Raw genomic sequence first — 13,936 nt, 5'->3', positions numbered from 1 at the left:
AAAGGAATACGGCCATGTTTATGGGTAAGTTCTAAAACACATTTACATACTCCACATTTTGTGTAAGGAGATTATTTAATTTTATAAAAAGGTATACATCCTACTTATATTAACAGTAATAAATTTGTATTTCCAGATTTTATGAGGGTTTGAGGCCAAGTGTAGTTGTCTCTTGCCCAGATATGGCTCATAAAATTTTGGTCAAGCATTTTAACCAGTTCTCTGTTAGGCCGGTAGGTTCAGTCGACAAAGAATGCAAGTATAATTAAAAAAAACAACAATTTAATATAATTATTTTTTTTAAAAATTGAAATATAATAATCTCAATTAACTGGCGTCAACAGTATTACAAGAAGATAAAAAGGAAATAAAAATTAAATCAGCCGCTGGTTGATTTTAATAACACTTGTTTTAACGGTTTGCTTGACCTCACAGGTCATTAACCCCTTCAAGCACGAACACCAGGAGCTGAGTCTACAGAACGTGAGTGGTCAGCTCTGGAAACGTCAGCGTCAGGCGGTCAGTGCCGGGCTAACGGCCAGGTGTGCTCGGCAGGTAGGCAAAGACCGTTCCGTTGTGCCGTACTCTGTCTTGTGTGCAGAAACAAAAGGCGTAGCGATTCTTTCCAGCACCCGGGCAAACAATCAATTTTTTTACCCTCCCCCCCCCATGTAAATTACGGCAGGCACAATGACTAAAAGCACCCCCCCACACACACACACACACCAAGTTGGAATTATCGAGGCGCCTTTTACCCGATACTGTCATCTATTTCTATTTTTGTGTAACAATAAAATTAAGCAATGCGCGTTATGAGCGTTACTTTTTTTTTACCCAGTTTGGCACTCCCCCCCCCCCCCCCTTAGCATAAATTGAGCACCTGGGGCGGCCGTCACACTCGTCCTCCCTTCGCTACACCTCTGTGCAAAAGTTCAAGCAATTGAACGGTGAAGGGTGTGGGGTCGGCGTACATATAAACTGGAACTGACTCTAGCCCTGACAATATCCCATACCATAACCAGGACCTTAATCTTAGCCGAGCTATGATCCAAGTCGTCCTCTTTTTACATACTTGATGCAAACTAAAACGAATTAGGCTCTGTACTTTATCAGCATCCATCTTGATAAAAATGCATGTTCAGCCTACAAGTTTGTACCCGTTTACTCCCAATGTAACCATTTCTTATTGTGTGTATCGTACCTTGTAACGATGGGACAATGACACTACTCTATACTGTATCAGTAGGTAAGTTTAAATCTAACACTATTTGTCATCATAACTTCAAATCATGTGTTTCTTTCAGAACCCCCCCCCCCCACCCCCCTCCCTCGCCGAATCAAATCTACCGCCTCTCGCTCAAACAAAATAGGAAAATTACTAAATTTATATCGAAAATATACTTTTATAAGTATCCGCCCCCACCCCCGTAAATTTATTCCGCCCCCGCCCCTCCCCCCCCCCCTGCCCCGAAAGTGTAAGGTGCCCCCCACCCCAGGAGAAAGAATTGTGAATGAAACACTGCTCGATCCCTATCCTTACGTCTATTTATAGCTTTGTTATTTGACCAATTGTGACGATTGCACGTGGTTTTTATTACAGATGTACCCAACAATTAATCACGTGACCAATCAGCTGATGACCTGGTTTGAAGGTGCCATTGAAAGGTCACCGAACGGTTTCTACATAGACGAGTAAGATCTAGATTAAACGCTCTTGTAAATGTAGTCTTAGTAATACATTTAAAACTTTCAGTTACTAGTTAAACAAATCAGCTTCTTCTTCATCAAACCTGCCTGTTTGTTTGATAAGGTCAAACTCTCTTCAAATGTAGTAATACATTTAACACTTTCCAATAAAGGATGCGAGATAGCATTAGCCTAACTAAACAAAATGAATAGGTTCTTCCTTAACCTGTCTGTTTGATCTAGGTTTAACTCAACTTAAAATGTAGTAATAGCTTAAGTTAGTAAAGTTCCCTTTTCAAACCTGACGGTCTATAGCAGGGGTCTCCAAACTACGGCACGCGGGCCGGATGCGGCCCGCGAGGTCTTCTCATCCGGCCCTCGGAGATCTTTTTGTCCTCGGAAAAAAAACTTTGTTGGAGGTGGCTGAGAAAAAATTCAAAGAAACTGAAAATGTAGCAATGAGTGCGAATACCATTGAAGCAAATGTGGCCAGTTGCCCAGCAAATGACCTCCTTAAAGACATGTTAAATAAGGGTGGGTGGGTTTTATAAGTATTTGCCCAAGGAAGACTTTCCTAATATTAAAACTTTTGCATCAATGTAAGTGCTTTTCAAATTTTAGAACAACATACAAACTTTATCAAGAATGAAGTTGGCCTACTTGACGATCAATTTGAGAACAAACTTAGACCTCAAGTGTGTTGTTGGTCCCGTACAGTGTTTCTTTCAGACTTTTTTCTTGGGTAGGGGGCACTTGAAATATATATATATATATATATATATATATATATATATATATATATATATATAAATTTTGTTGGAGGTGGGGTTGACGTTCTTTGGGGGGGGGGGGGGGGGGGGAGGACTCCGCCACCTCGAAGATACGCCTGGAAGAAACTCTGGCCCCCCAACTTATATTTGATAGTTAATGCGGCCCTCGCGCTGAAAAGTTTGGAGACCCCTGGTCTATAGGGTAAGTGAAGTAGAGTTCACTTGTTTCTGTGACCTCGACATATGAAGGGATAGTGTGGTCAGCACTATGCCCAGCCGCCTTTACTTTCTATAACGTGAGTTAGATACCCACCAGAGTTGGGTGGACTCAGGGACGGTCTACTGACTTGAACCCGGAATCGAACTCAAGACTTACGGGTTAGCAGTCCGGTTCTCTACTGCTAGACCACTCCGTTTAGTGAACAAGTTCTCCCCTAATCTGTATGCATTCAGAACAATACATCTGTGTAAAACGTTTTTTTTTTCTTTTAGAAATTCGGAACAAACACATTTTTTAAGATAATCGGCAAATATAATGTAATTTTTTTTCTCAATAATTTTTAGCATTATGGAGAGGTACTCACTTGATTGGTTCGCGCAGGCTTCCCTTGGTTACCATAGCGACGCCATGACCAATGAAAACAATGTGTTGCTGCGCTACATGAGAGCGTCCCACCAATCCATGTCCCCTGACAACGCGATTGGCGGCTTGGCAAGTATGTCGTTTTCAAGTGATAGTAACACTTTTTTATAATACGTTTTTAAGACACTTTTTATAACACGTTAATATAACAGTGTTTTATAGTAAGTTTTATAACATGTTTTTATAATACTTTTTTATAACACTTTTATAGCACGTTTTTTAAATTATTACCTTGATAACTTAATAAAATAGCTTCGCAAATAACAATAAATTATTCAAATCTTCACCCTGGATATCAATCTTAACTTTCCTATTGCTTTATTTCTAATCATATAATTCGGCCTACATCTACCAATGTTTCTTTCAGACGTTCTTTTTCGAGGGTATGGGGATTTTATTTTTTAGGGTTGGGGGGGGGGGGGAGGGAGGGGGGTACACGGGGTAAAGTATGCCTTTTCAATATATATATATATATATATATATATATATATATATATATATATATATATATATATATATATATATATATATATATATATATATATATATATATATATATATATATATATAGGCCTATATATATTTTTTACCTAACTCTTAACTAAGTTGTTTACTAAATCTTATTTAGCTGGGTAAATAGTAAAAAATACACATTTTTGTTAATTAGATAAGGTAGTTGATAATTTTCTCATCAATTTTAGTTAATTAAAAAAACAAAAGAACAACAAACAAACAAAAAAAGCAACTCTTTATTTATAAAGTTAATCTTCGACAATATTTTGAAACTATGGGTTGTGTGTGCAAGTCTCGATGTTTTTGTTTCAGAGTTATTTCCCATCTTGTCCACTTGGCTAAAACCTTTTGACAAACACCACAGGGAGATGTCTCGTCTGCAGACCCGTGACGTCACGAGGTTTATTAGGTCAATTCAGGTGAGTCCTTTGTCTTACATTCTATCCTGACTTTAAAATTTATTTTACGATTCATCAAAATTTTAATTTTATTTTTACGACTCATCAAAAGTTAGTCCAACTGGGTAATATTATTGTTTAAGCATTCACATTTGTAGTTTATTGATAAAGTAAGGGGTCATCCATAAATGACGTCACGCTTTTTTTGACGATTTTTACCTCCTCCCTCCCCTCCGTCACACATCGTCTCAAAAAGCCAGACCCCCCCCCCCCTAAAATAACGTCACAACCCCCCTCAAAATTGCAGTTGAACTTTTCTTAAAACATCGATATTTTTCCAAAATCTTGTCTGAACTCTGTCAAAATAGAGTTTTTTAATCAATTCCTATTGCAATTTATTAAAACAGTTGTCCAAAACTCGAAATAACGTCTAAAATTCATTTTCTAAGATTGCTTTTTTTAATGCAAAAGTGTGACGATGGGTATTGTGGGTTGGAGTTTGATTTTAGGGATTTAATTTGTGGGAGGGGTAGTGGATTTGTGAAGGAGGGGGCGGATACGGTTGGGTATTTAAAAACGACGTGTTATGATACGATGATGGTAAGTATTAATTTCTTTCCTGTCTGACTGCCCAATGGCTGGGTAATTAAGACTTATTTAGTGACCTCTGCATATAACACTGTAGTATGCACTTTACTTTCTTTAACGTACCCATTAAGCTCGATGCACTTGAACCCGGTTTCGAACTTAAGACTTTCGGGTTTGCAGTCGGATACTCTACCATTCAACCACGCCGGCGATTTTGATGGTATGGATTAAAATATCACTCCATCAGTGGCAGACTTCATTAACACGAAAGAAAAAAAAACATTTTCAATTTGTAAAAAGTTTGCACAATCTATTTCCAGGAAAATATCTCCGATTTCAAAACCAGCTCCTGTGACAACATCATCCATAGTCTGCTGACCAAAAGAGTGGCGTCTGCTAACTCGAACAACGACCTTGACCCACCGAGAGAAACGAAGAACAAATCAGTTCTCCAGGAGACGGAGATTGTGGGCGAGGTCTCCGGACTGCTGGGGGGAGGGGTGGGGCCCATTGCTGCGGCCTTGACCTTATGTATCTACAACCTGGCCGTCTACGAGGAGGAGCAGATGAGGCTGAGGGAGGAGGTGGAGGCGGTGACGTCATCCAAGGTAAGTTTAATGGGGGAGGTGGTGGAGGCAGTGACTTCATCAAAGTGAGGTGGAGTCGGTGACGTCATCAAATGTAAGTTTAGTGGTGACGTCATCAAATGTAAGTTTAATGAGGGAGGTGGAGGCGGTGACGTCATTAAATGTAGATTTAATGAGGGAAGTGGAGGCGGTGACGTCATTAAATGTAGATTTAATGAGGGAGGTGGAGGCGGGTGACGTCATTAAATGTAGATTTAATGAGGGAGGTGGAGGCAGTGACGTCATCAAATGTAAGTAAGGCGGGGTACATTGCAATAACTATATTTTAAATGGCCCAAGACGCAGTTATGTAACCCTAGAACAAAAATTAAGTAGAGTTTGAAAAAAAAACCGGAATAACACAATTTTAGAAAAACAAAATGCTTATAACATCTACATTAGTCACTACGGTAGGCCCTATTTCATTATACTACGATACCATTAACAAGTGTATTAGTTATTAGTGTCATATTAGTGTCATTATATTATTTATACAACAATGAACATAAAATCTAAGGTTATTTTATATAGATCTGCTCATAATACAATATAACAAAGTGACAGTGCCACATCTCATTTTGTGTTTTATTGGAAGTGCAATTTTAAAATTAAAAGAAAAAATATTTTAAAAGAGCAATATCTCAACTGTGATTTTAAACATACATTTTCGGTTAACGAAGTTCGCGTAATTGATCTATACTTGTTGTCTGTATGCGCAATGTTCATACATGTACAGATTCTATACTTGTTTGTCTTCACAAAGTTCATGTAAACATTCTACTTGTGTAGAAATTTATATACATATTCTACACTTTGGTGTCTATCTTCACAAAGTTCATGTACAGATTCTACTTGTCAACTGTCTTCACAAAGTTCATGTACAGATTCTACTTGTTAACTGTCTTCACAAAGTTCATGTACAGATTCTACTTGTTAACTGTCTTCACAAAGTTCATGTACAGATTCTACATGTGTCTGTCACAAAGTTCATGTCCATATTCTACACTTTGGTGTCTGTCTTCACAAAGTTCATGTCCATATTCTACATTTGTTCATCTTCACAAAGTTCATGTACATATTCTATACTTGTGTCTGTCACAAAGTTCATGTACAGATTCTATACTTGTTCATCTACACAAAGTTCATGTACATATTCTACATTTGTTCATCTTCACAAAGTTCATGTGCATATTCTACATTTGTTCATCTTCACAAATTTCATGTACAGATTCTATTTGTTAACTGTCCTCACAAAGTTCATCTACATATTCTACATTTGTTCATCTTCACAAAATTCATGTACAGATTCAACATTTGCTCACCTTCACAAAGTTCATGTACATATTCTACATTTGTTCATCTTCATCAAGTTCATGTCCATATTCTACATTTGTTCACCTTCACAAAGTTCATTTACATATTCTACATTTGTTCATCTTCACCAAGTTCATGTCCATATTCTACATTTGTTCATCTTCACAAAGTTCATGTATATATTCTACATTTGTTCATCTTCACAAAGTTCATGTACACTTTCTACGTGTTAACTGTCTTCACAAAGTTCATGTACATATTCTACATATGTTCATCTTTACAAAGTTCATGTACATATTCTACATTTGTTCATCTTCACAAAGTTCATGTCCATATTCTACATTTGTTCATCTTCACAAAGTTCATGTACATATTCTACATTTGTTCATCTTCACAAAGTTCATGTACATATTCTACATTTGTTCACCATCACAAAGTTCATGTACATATTCTACATTTGTTCACCTTCACCAAGTTCATGTCCATATTCTACATTTGTTCATCTTCACAAAGTTCTTGTACAGATTCTACATTTGTTCATCTTCACAAAGTTCATTTCCATATTCTACATTTGTTCACCTTTACAAAGTTCATGTCCATATTGTACATTGGTTCATCTTCACCAAGTTCATGTCCATATTCTACATTTGTTCATCTTCACAAAGTTCTTGTACAGATTCTACATTTGTTCATCTTCACAAAGTTCATTTCCATATTCTACATTTGTTCACCTTTACAAAGTTCATGTCCATATTGTACATTGGTTCATCTTCACAAAGTTCATGTACATATTCTACATTTGTTCATCTTCACAAAGTTCATGTACATGTTCTACATTTGTTCATCTTCACAAAGTTCATTTCCATATTCTACATTTGTTCACCTTTACAAAGTTCATGTCCATATTGTACATTGGTTCATCTTCACAAAGTTCATGTCCATGTTCTACATTTGTTTATCTTCACAAAGTTCATGTACAGATTCTACATTTGTTCATCTTCACAAAGTTCATGTCCATGTTCTACATTTGTTTATTTTCACAAAGTTCAAGTACATATTCTACTTGTTAACTGTCTTCACAAAGTTCATGTACAGATTCTACTTGTTAACTGTCTTCACAAAGTTCATGTACAGATTCTACATGTGTCTGTCACAAAGTTCATGTCTATATTCTACACTTTGGTGTCTGTCTTCACAAAGTTCATGTCCATATTCTACATTTGTTCATCTTCACAAAGTTCATGTACATATTCTATACTTGTGTCTGTCACAAAGTTCATGTACAGATTCTATACTTGTTCATCTACACAAAGTTCATGTACATATTCTACATTTGTTCATCTTCACAAAGTTCATGTGCATATTCTACATTTGTTCATCTTCACAAATTTCATGTACAGATTCTATTTGTTAACTGTCCTCACAAAGTTCATCTACATATTCTACATTTGTTCATCTTCACAAAATTCATGTACAGATTCAACATTTGCTCACCTTCACAAAGTTCATGTACATATTCTACATTTGTTCATCTTCATCAAGTTCATGTCCATATTCTACATTTGTTCACCTTCACAAAGTTCATGTACATATTCTACATTTGTTCATCTTCACCAAGTTCATGTCCATATTCTACATTTGTTCATCTTCACAAAGTTCATGTATATATTCTACATTTGTTCATCTTCGCAAAGTTCATGTACACTTTCTACGTGTTAACTGTCTTCACAAAGTTCATGTACATATTCTACATATGTTCATCTTTACAAAGTTCATGTACATATTCTACATTTGTTCATCTTCACAAAGTTCATGTCCATATTCTACATTTGTTCATCTTCACAAAGTTCATGTACATATTCTACATTTGTTCATCTTCACAAAGTTCATGTACATATTCTACATTTGTTCACCTTCACCAAGTTCATGTCCATATTCTACATTTGTTCATCTTCACAAAGTTCTTGTACAGATTCTACATTTGTTCATCTTCACAAAGTTCATTTCCATATTCTACATTTGTTCACCTTTACAAAGTTCATGTCCATATTGTACATTGGTTCATCTTCACAAAGTTCATGTACATATTCTACATTTGTTCATCTTCACAAAGTTCATGTACATATTCTACATTTGTTCATCTTCACCAAGTTCATGTCCATATTCTACATTTGTTCATCTTCACAAAGTTCATGTATATATTCTACATTTGTTCATCTTCACAAAGTTCATGTACACTTTCTACGTGTTAACTGTCTTCACACAGTTCATGTACATATTCTACATATGTTCATCTTTACAAAGTTCATGTACATATTCTACATTTGTTCATCTTCACAAAGTTCATGTCCATATTCTACATTTGTTCATCTTCACAAAGTTCATGTACATATTCTACATTTGTTCACCTTCACAAAGTTCATGTACATATTCTACATTTGTTCACCTTCACCAAGTTCATGTCCATATTCTACATTTGTTCATCTTCACAAAGTTCTTGTACAGATTCTACATTTGTTCATCTTCACAAAGTTCATTTCCATATTCTACATTTGTTCACCTTTACAAAGTTCATGTCCATATTGTACATTGGTTCATCTTCACAAAGTTCATGTACACATTCTACATTTGTTCATCTTCACAAAGTTCATGTACATGTTCTACATTTGTTCATCTTCACAAAGTTCATGTACATATTCTACATTTGTTCATCTTCACAAAGTTCATGTCCACATTCTACATTTGTTCATCTTCACAAAGTTCATGTCCATGTTCTACATTTGTTTATCTTCACAAAGTTCATGTACAGATTCTACATTTGTTCATCTTCACAAAGTTCATGTCCATGTTCTACATTTGTTTATTTTCACAAAGTTCATGTACATATTCTACATTTGTTCATCTTCACAAAGTTCATGTCCACATTCTACATTTGTTCATCTTCACAAAGTTCATGTACAGATTCTACTTGTGTCTGTCACAAAGTTCATGTCCATATTCTACATTTGTTCACCTTCACCAAGTTCATGTACACATTCTACACATGTTCATCATGTTCCTGTATCGCCAGAACGAGGTGACGATGGATGAGTTGTGTCAGCTGACTGTCATGGACCGATACATCAACGAAACACTTCGTCTCTACCCCGTGGCCCCAGGGTAAGATTAGTGTTTGCAACATGCCATAATATTGTGTTGCACTGATCATAACAAACAAAGATAGAGTGGTTTCCCTTTGTAGATATCCATGCCTGTTAAAAATGGGGTTGTGTTAATATGCTGGAAAGGGAGGGAATCGTATTTTTTAATGTTTGTGACCTTGTCCCATTATCAGACTTAAACTATCTGTTACAATCTGGAATATATAAAAAAAAAATTGAGTCTCTGAGTTTTTTTGTGACATTTTTCCGCCCTTTATAAAAAGTGTTGATAGTTTATCTTTTCCCCTTTTTTACACAAACATATTTTATAAGTTAAGTTGTTCCAATTTTCCAGTTTTAAAACACGTTGCGCCGCGTTTGCAATTGCGACATGTATACTTTACATGTCTAGGAAAAATAAACAAACTAAATATAAATGTTCCGGGGGATTTTATTTTCCATATAATATTAACTTTTAGCGAGTTTTTTTTCCCCAGACAAGTATAATATACGTGTTGCTAGTGTTAACGAGGTGTAAGATTCTTTTAATCACAAATATCGTACTCTAACATATTCAAATTTAGCACCTTCTTTCGCACTCCTAGTTATTACTCTCACAATTTTCCCAACATTCTCACTCTCTCGATCATTACCCTCAAACTCGCCCCCCCCCCCCCCTACACTCATAATCGTCCACATAATTTCTACAAAACTTCCTGTTTTTACTGTCATCTATTCTTCTGAATTCCCACACTCCTAATTATAATCCCTACACCTCATCACACCTTTAAATAATACACTCGCCCCTCACTACATACCCCCACATTCCTACTTATAATCCCCACACATAGTCCCACACTCTGATTTATCTCCCCCACACTTTACCCCCACCCACACTTTTTGCAACACCCCAGTTATCACTGTCATTCATTCTTATATATTCCCACACTCCTACTTAAAATTCCTACACACACTCCCATACTCCGATGTAACACCCCACACCTAACTCCCACCCCCACACTAAAACCTCGATCCCCACCCGTTCCTCAGCGTAAGCCGTGAGTGTGTCGAAGACTGCACCATCAACAACGTGACCTTCACCAAGGGCATGGTCGTGAGGGTCATGATGTCCACTATCAATTCCAGGGAGGACATTTTTCCAGAACCGTCCAGGTTTAATCCAGACAGGTAACTATCACGTCTCACTGACCTCAATAGGTAAGTATGACAGGTAACTATGACGGCTCATAAACCTCGATAGGTAACTACGAAAGGTAACAATGATAGGTAACTATGACGTCTCATAATGATAGGTAACTATGACGTCTCATAATGATAGGTAACTATGACGTCTCATAAACCTCGATTGGTAACTATGACGTCTCATAATCCTCGATAGGTAACTATGACGTCTCATAATCCTCGATAGGTAACTATGACGTCTCATAATCCTCGATAGGTAACTATGACGTCTCACAAACCTCGTTAGGTAACTATGACCGTCTCATAAACCTTATTAGGTAACTATGACGTCTCATAGACCTCGATAGCTAACCTTGAAACCACCATGAAACTATAATGTATCTATAACTGACAAGTAACTATTAAGGTTGCATTAACCTTAAGATATCTATAAAGTATAAATACAACCTAAGGTAACTATTAAGCCTTCATTAACCTTAAGGGATCTATGAAGTATATTTACAATATAAGGTAACAATAAGCCATGCATAACACTGATATTTAACAATTAAGTCATTCACTCCATAATTAATTATGAAACTTTAATAACCATGAAGGATTACTATGAAATCTCAACAAAACTGACAGATAATAAAGAAACGCCCACAAGCCTAGCACATGCATTATATCATATTAAGAAGTGTAGGATATCTATTTTAACTGACTCAAACCATAACGGTTTATATTGACAAAGTGTATAGTTATTTTCACTAAAATATTGTGTTTCCTATAGTAAAATAATAATGTGATATTTCAATAAAGCTACAAGCATTATTTTGTACCGAGTTTATATGTATAACATGGAGGGGGTGGGGGGGGGGGGGGGGGGTTCGGGCGCCCAACTATCTTAAATAATATGTCCACAATCCTGTAGATTTCGCGACCAATAGATGCTATTTTAAACTATAGATTTATCCTCTCCGTGTACTATTTTAAACTACAGATTTATACTCTCCGTGTACTATTTTAAACTACAGATTTATACTCTCCTTGTACTATTTTAAACTCTAGATTTATCATGTACTATTATAAACCACAGATTTATCCTCTCCATGTACTGTTTTGAACTACAGATTTATCATCTCCGAAGATGACGAGGGCGCTACAGACACGTCACTTCCTCAAGCATGGATGCCGTTTGGTCTAGGTCCCCGGATGTGTGTTGGCCAAAGACTGGCCTTGCTGGTTCTAAAGTTGGCCCTGGCCCGGCTGTTGCAGGAGTTCACTATCACTGTGAGCCATAAAACACAGGTAGTGCCATTATATTTGGGGGTCAGGGGGTGGGGGCGTCTATAGACACAGGTAGAGCCGTTATACTTGAAGTGAAGGGGGTGACCATACCTGACACAGGTAAACTTGTTATACTTGGGGTGGGGGGGGGGTGGGGATGTCCATACATGACACAGATAGAGCCGATATACTTGGATTGAGGGGGTGTGGGCGTCTATACCAAACAAAGGTAGAGTCGTTATACTTGGATGAGGGGATGGGGGCATCTATACCAAGCAAAGGTAGAGTCGTTATACTTGCGGTAAGGGATGGGGGCGTTTATACGAAACACAAGTAGAGGCGTTATACTTGGGGGCGAGGGGGTGGGGATGTCCATACATTATACAGGTAGTGCCGTTATAGTTGAGGGGGTGGGGGCGTCTATACCTGACACAGGTAAAGCTATTATAGTTGTGAGGGGGTGGGGGGGTGTCCATACATAACACAGGTAGAGACGTTATATTTGGGGTGAGGGAGTGGGGGTGTCCATACATAACACAGGTAGAGACGTTATAGTTGGGGTGAGGGGGTTGGGGTGTCCATACATAACATAGGTAGAGGCGTTAGACTTTGGTGAGGGGGGGGGATGTCCATACCTGACACAGGTAGAGCCCTTATATAGTGCACGACTGGTAACCCAAAAGTCTCTTGTTCAGATCCCAGTCTTGAGTCCGTACGAAGTTACCGAGTCCACGTTAGAGAAAATAAAGACGGCTGGGCAAAGTGCTGACCAAACTATCCCTTAATATACTGATGGTATAGACATGTGAACTATCATTCACCCCATGGGACCACCATGTTCGAAAGGAAAACTTTGTATCATATAAGGACATGTTGTTAACTTATTATGTTTTTACCCAGATACATATTAGGACATGTTAACATGTTTTTCGAAAAATACATATTAGGACGTGTTAACATATGTTTTTCCCCAGAGACATATAAGGACATGTTAACATGTTTTCCCCTAGAGACATATAAGGACATGTTAACATATTTTTTCCCCAGATACCACTGAAAGTTGTACTCCGACCTTTTATTGTTGCACGGAATGGTGTTCACATCAAGGCTGTCCGCAGAGTGACCACATCAAGGGTGTCAGCAGAGTGACCACACTGTCCGCAGAGTGACCACATCAAGGGTGTCCGCAGAGTGACCACATCAAGGGTGTCCGCAGAGTGACCACACTGTCCGCAGAGTGACCACATCAAGGGTGTCCGCAGAGTGACCACACTGTTCGCAGAGTGACCACACTGTCCGCAGAGTGTTCACATCAAGGGTGTCCACATGAAGTGTGTCCACAGAGTGACCACATCAAGGGTGTCCGCAGAGTGACCACATCAAGGGTGTCCGCAGAGTGACCACATCAAGAGTGTCCGCAGAGTGACTACATCAAGGGTGTCCGCAGAGTGACCACATCAAGGGTGTCCGCAGAGTGACCACATCAAGGGTGTCCGCAGAGTGTCCACACTGTCCGCAGAGTGACCACATCAAGGGTGTCCGCAGAGTGACTACATCAAGGGTGTCCGCAGAGTGTCCACATCAAGGGTGTCCGCAGAGTGACTACATCAAGGGCGTCCGCAGAGTGACCACATCAAGGGTGTCCGCAGAGTGACCACATCAAGGGTGTCCGCAGAGTGACTACATCAAGGGTGTCCGCAGAGTGACCACATCAAGGGTGTCCGCAGAGTGTCCACATCAAGGGTGTCCGCAGAGTGACCACATCAAGGGTGTCCGCAGAGTGACT

General features: G+C 38.2%; 1 protein-coding gene across 1 annotated transcript in view; it reads left to right on the top strand.

The window, feature by feature from the left end:
- Positions 1-13,529, top strand: part of LOC131957968 (cytochrome P450 3A28) — a 15,922-nt gene extending 2,393 nt beyond the window's left edge. The window contains exons 3-13 of the mRNA XM_059322844.1: positions 1-24; positions 137-233; positions 436-555; positions 1,601-1,692; positions 3,021-3,172; positions 3,925-4,031; positions 4,919-5,206; positions 9,609-9,697; positions 10,729-10,866; positions 11,994-12,171; positions 13,198-13,529. The exon at positions 1-24 is cut by the window's left edge and continues 29 nt beyond it. Of these exons, the coding sequence (XP_059178827.1) occupies positions 1-24; positions 137-233; positions 436-555; positions 1,601-1,692; positions 3,021-3,172; positions 3,925-4,031; positions 4,919-5,206; positions 9,609-9,697; positions 10,729-10,866; positions 11,994-12,171; positions 13,198-13,299 (1,387 nt within the window). The 3' untranslated portion in view covers positions 13,300-13,529. The remainder of the gene's footprint in view (positions 25-136; positions 234-435; positions 556-1,600; positions 1,693-3,020; positions 3,173-3,924; positions 4,032-4,918; positions 5,207-9,608; positions 9,698-10,728; positions 10,867-11,993; positions 12,172-13,197) is intronic.
- The last annotated feature ends 407 nt before the right edge of the window (positions 13,530-13,936 follow it).

This window comes from Physella acuta, unplaced genomic scaffold (assembly GCF_028476545.2).
Source record: "Physella acuta isolate Inbredline_101_S28 unplaced genomic scaffold, ASM2847654v3 ptg001282l, whole genome shotgun sequence".
In the NCBI taxonomy this organism is placed as follows: domain Eukaryota; kingdom Metazoa; phylum Mollusca; class Gastropoda; family Physidae; genus Physella; species Physella acuta.
The sequence above is the reverse complement of the archived record's forward strand: the minus strand, read 5'-3'. Positions and strand labels throughout refer to the sequence as shown.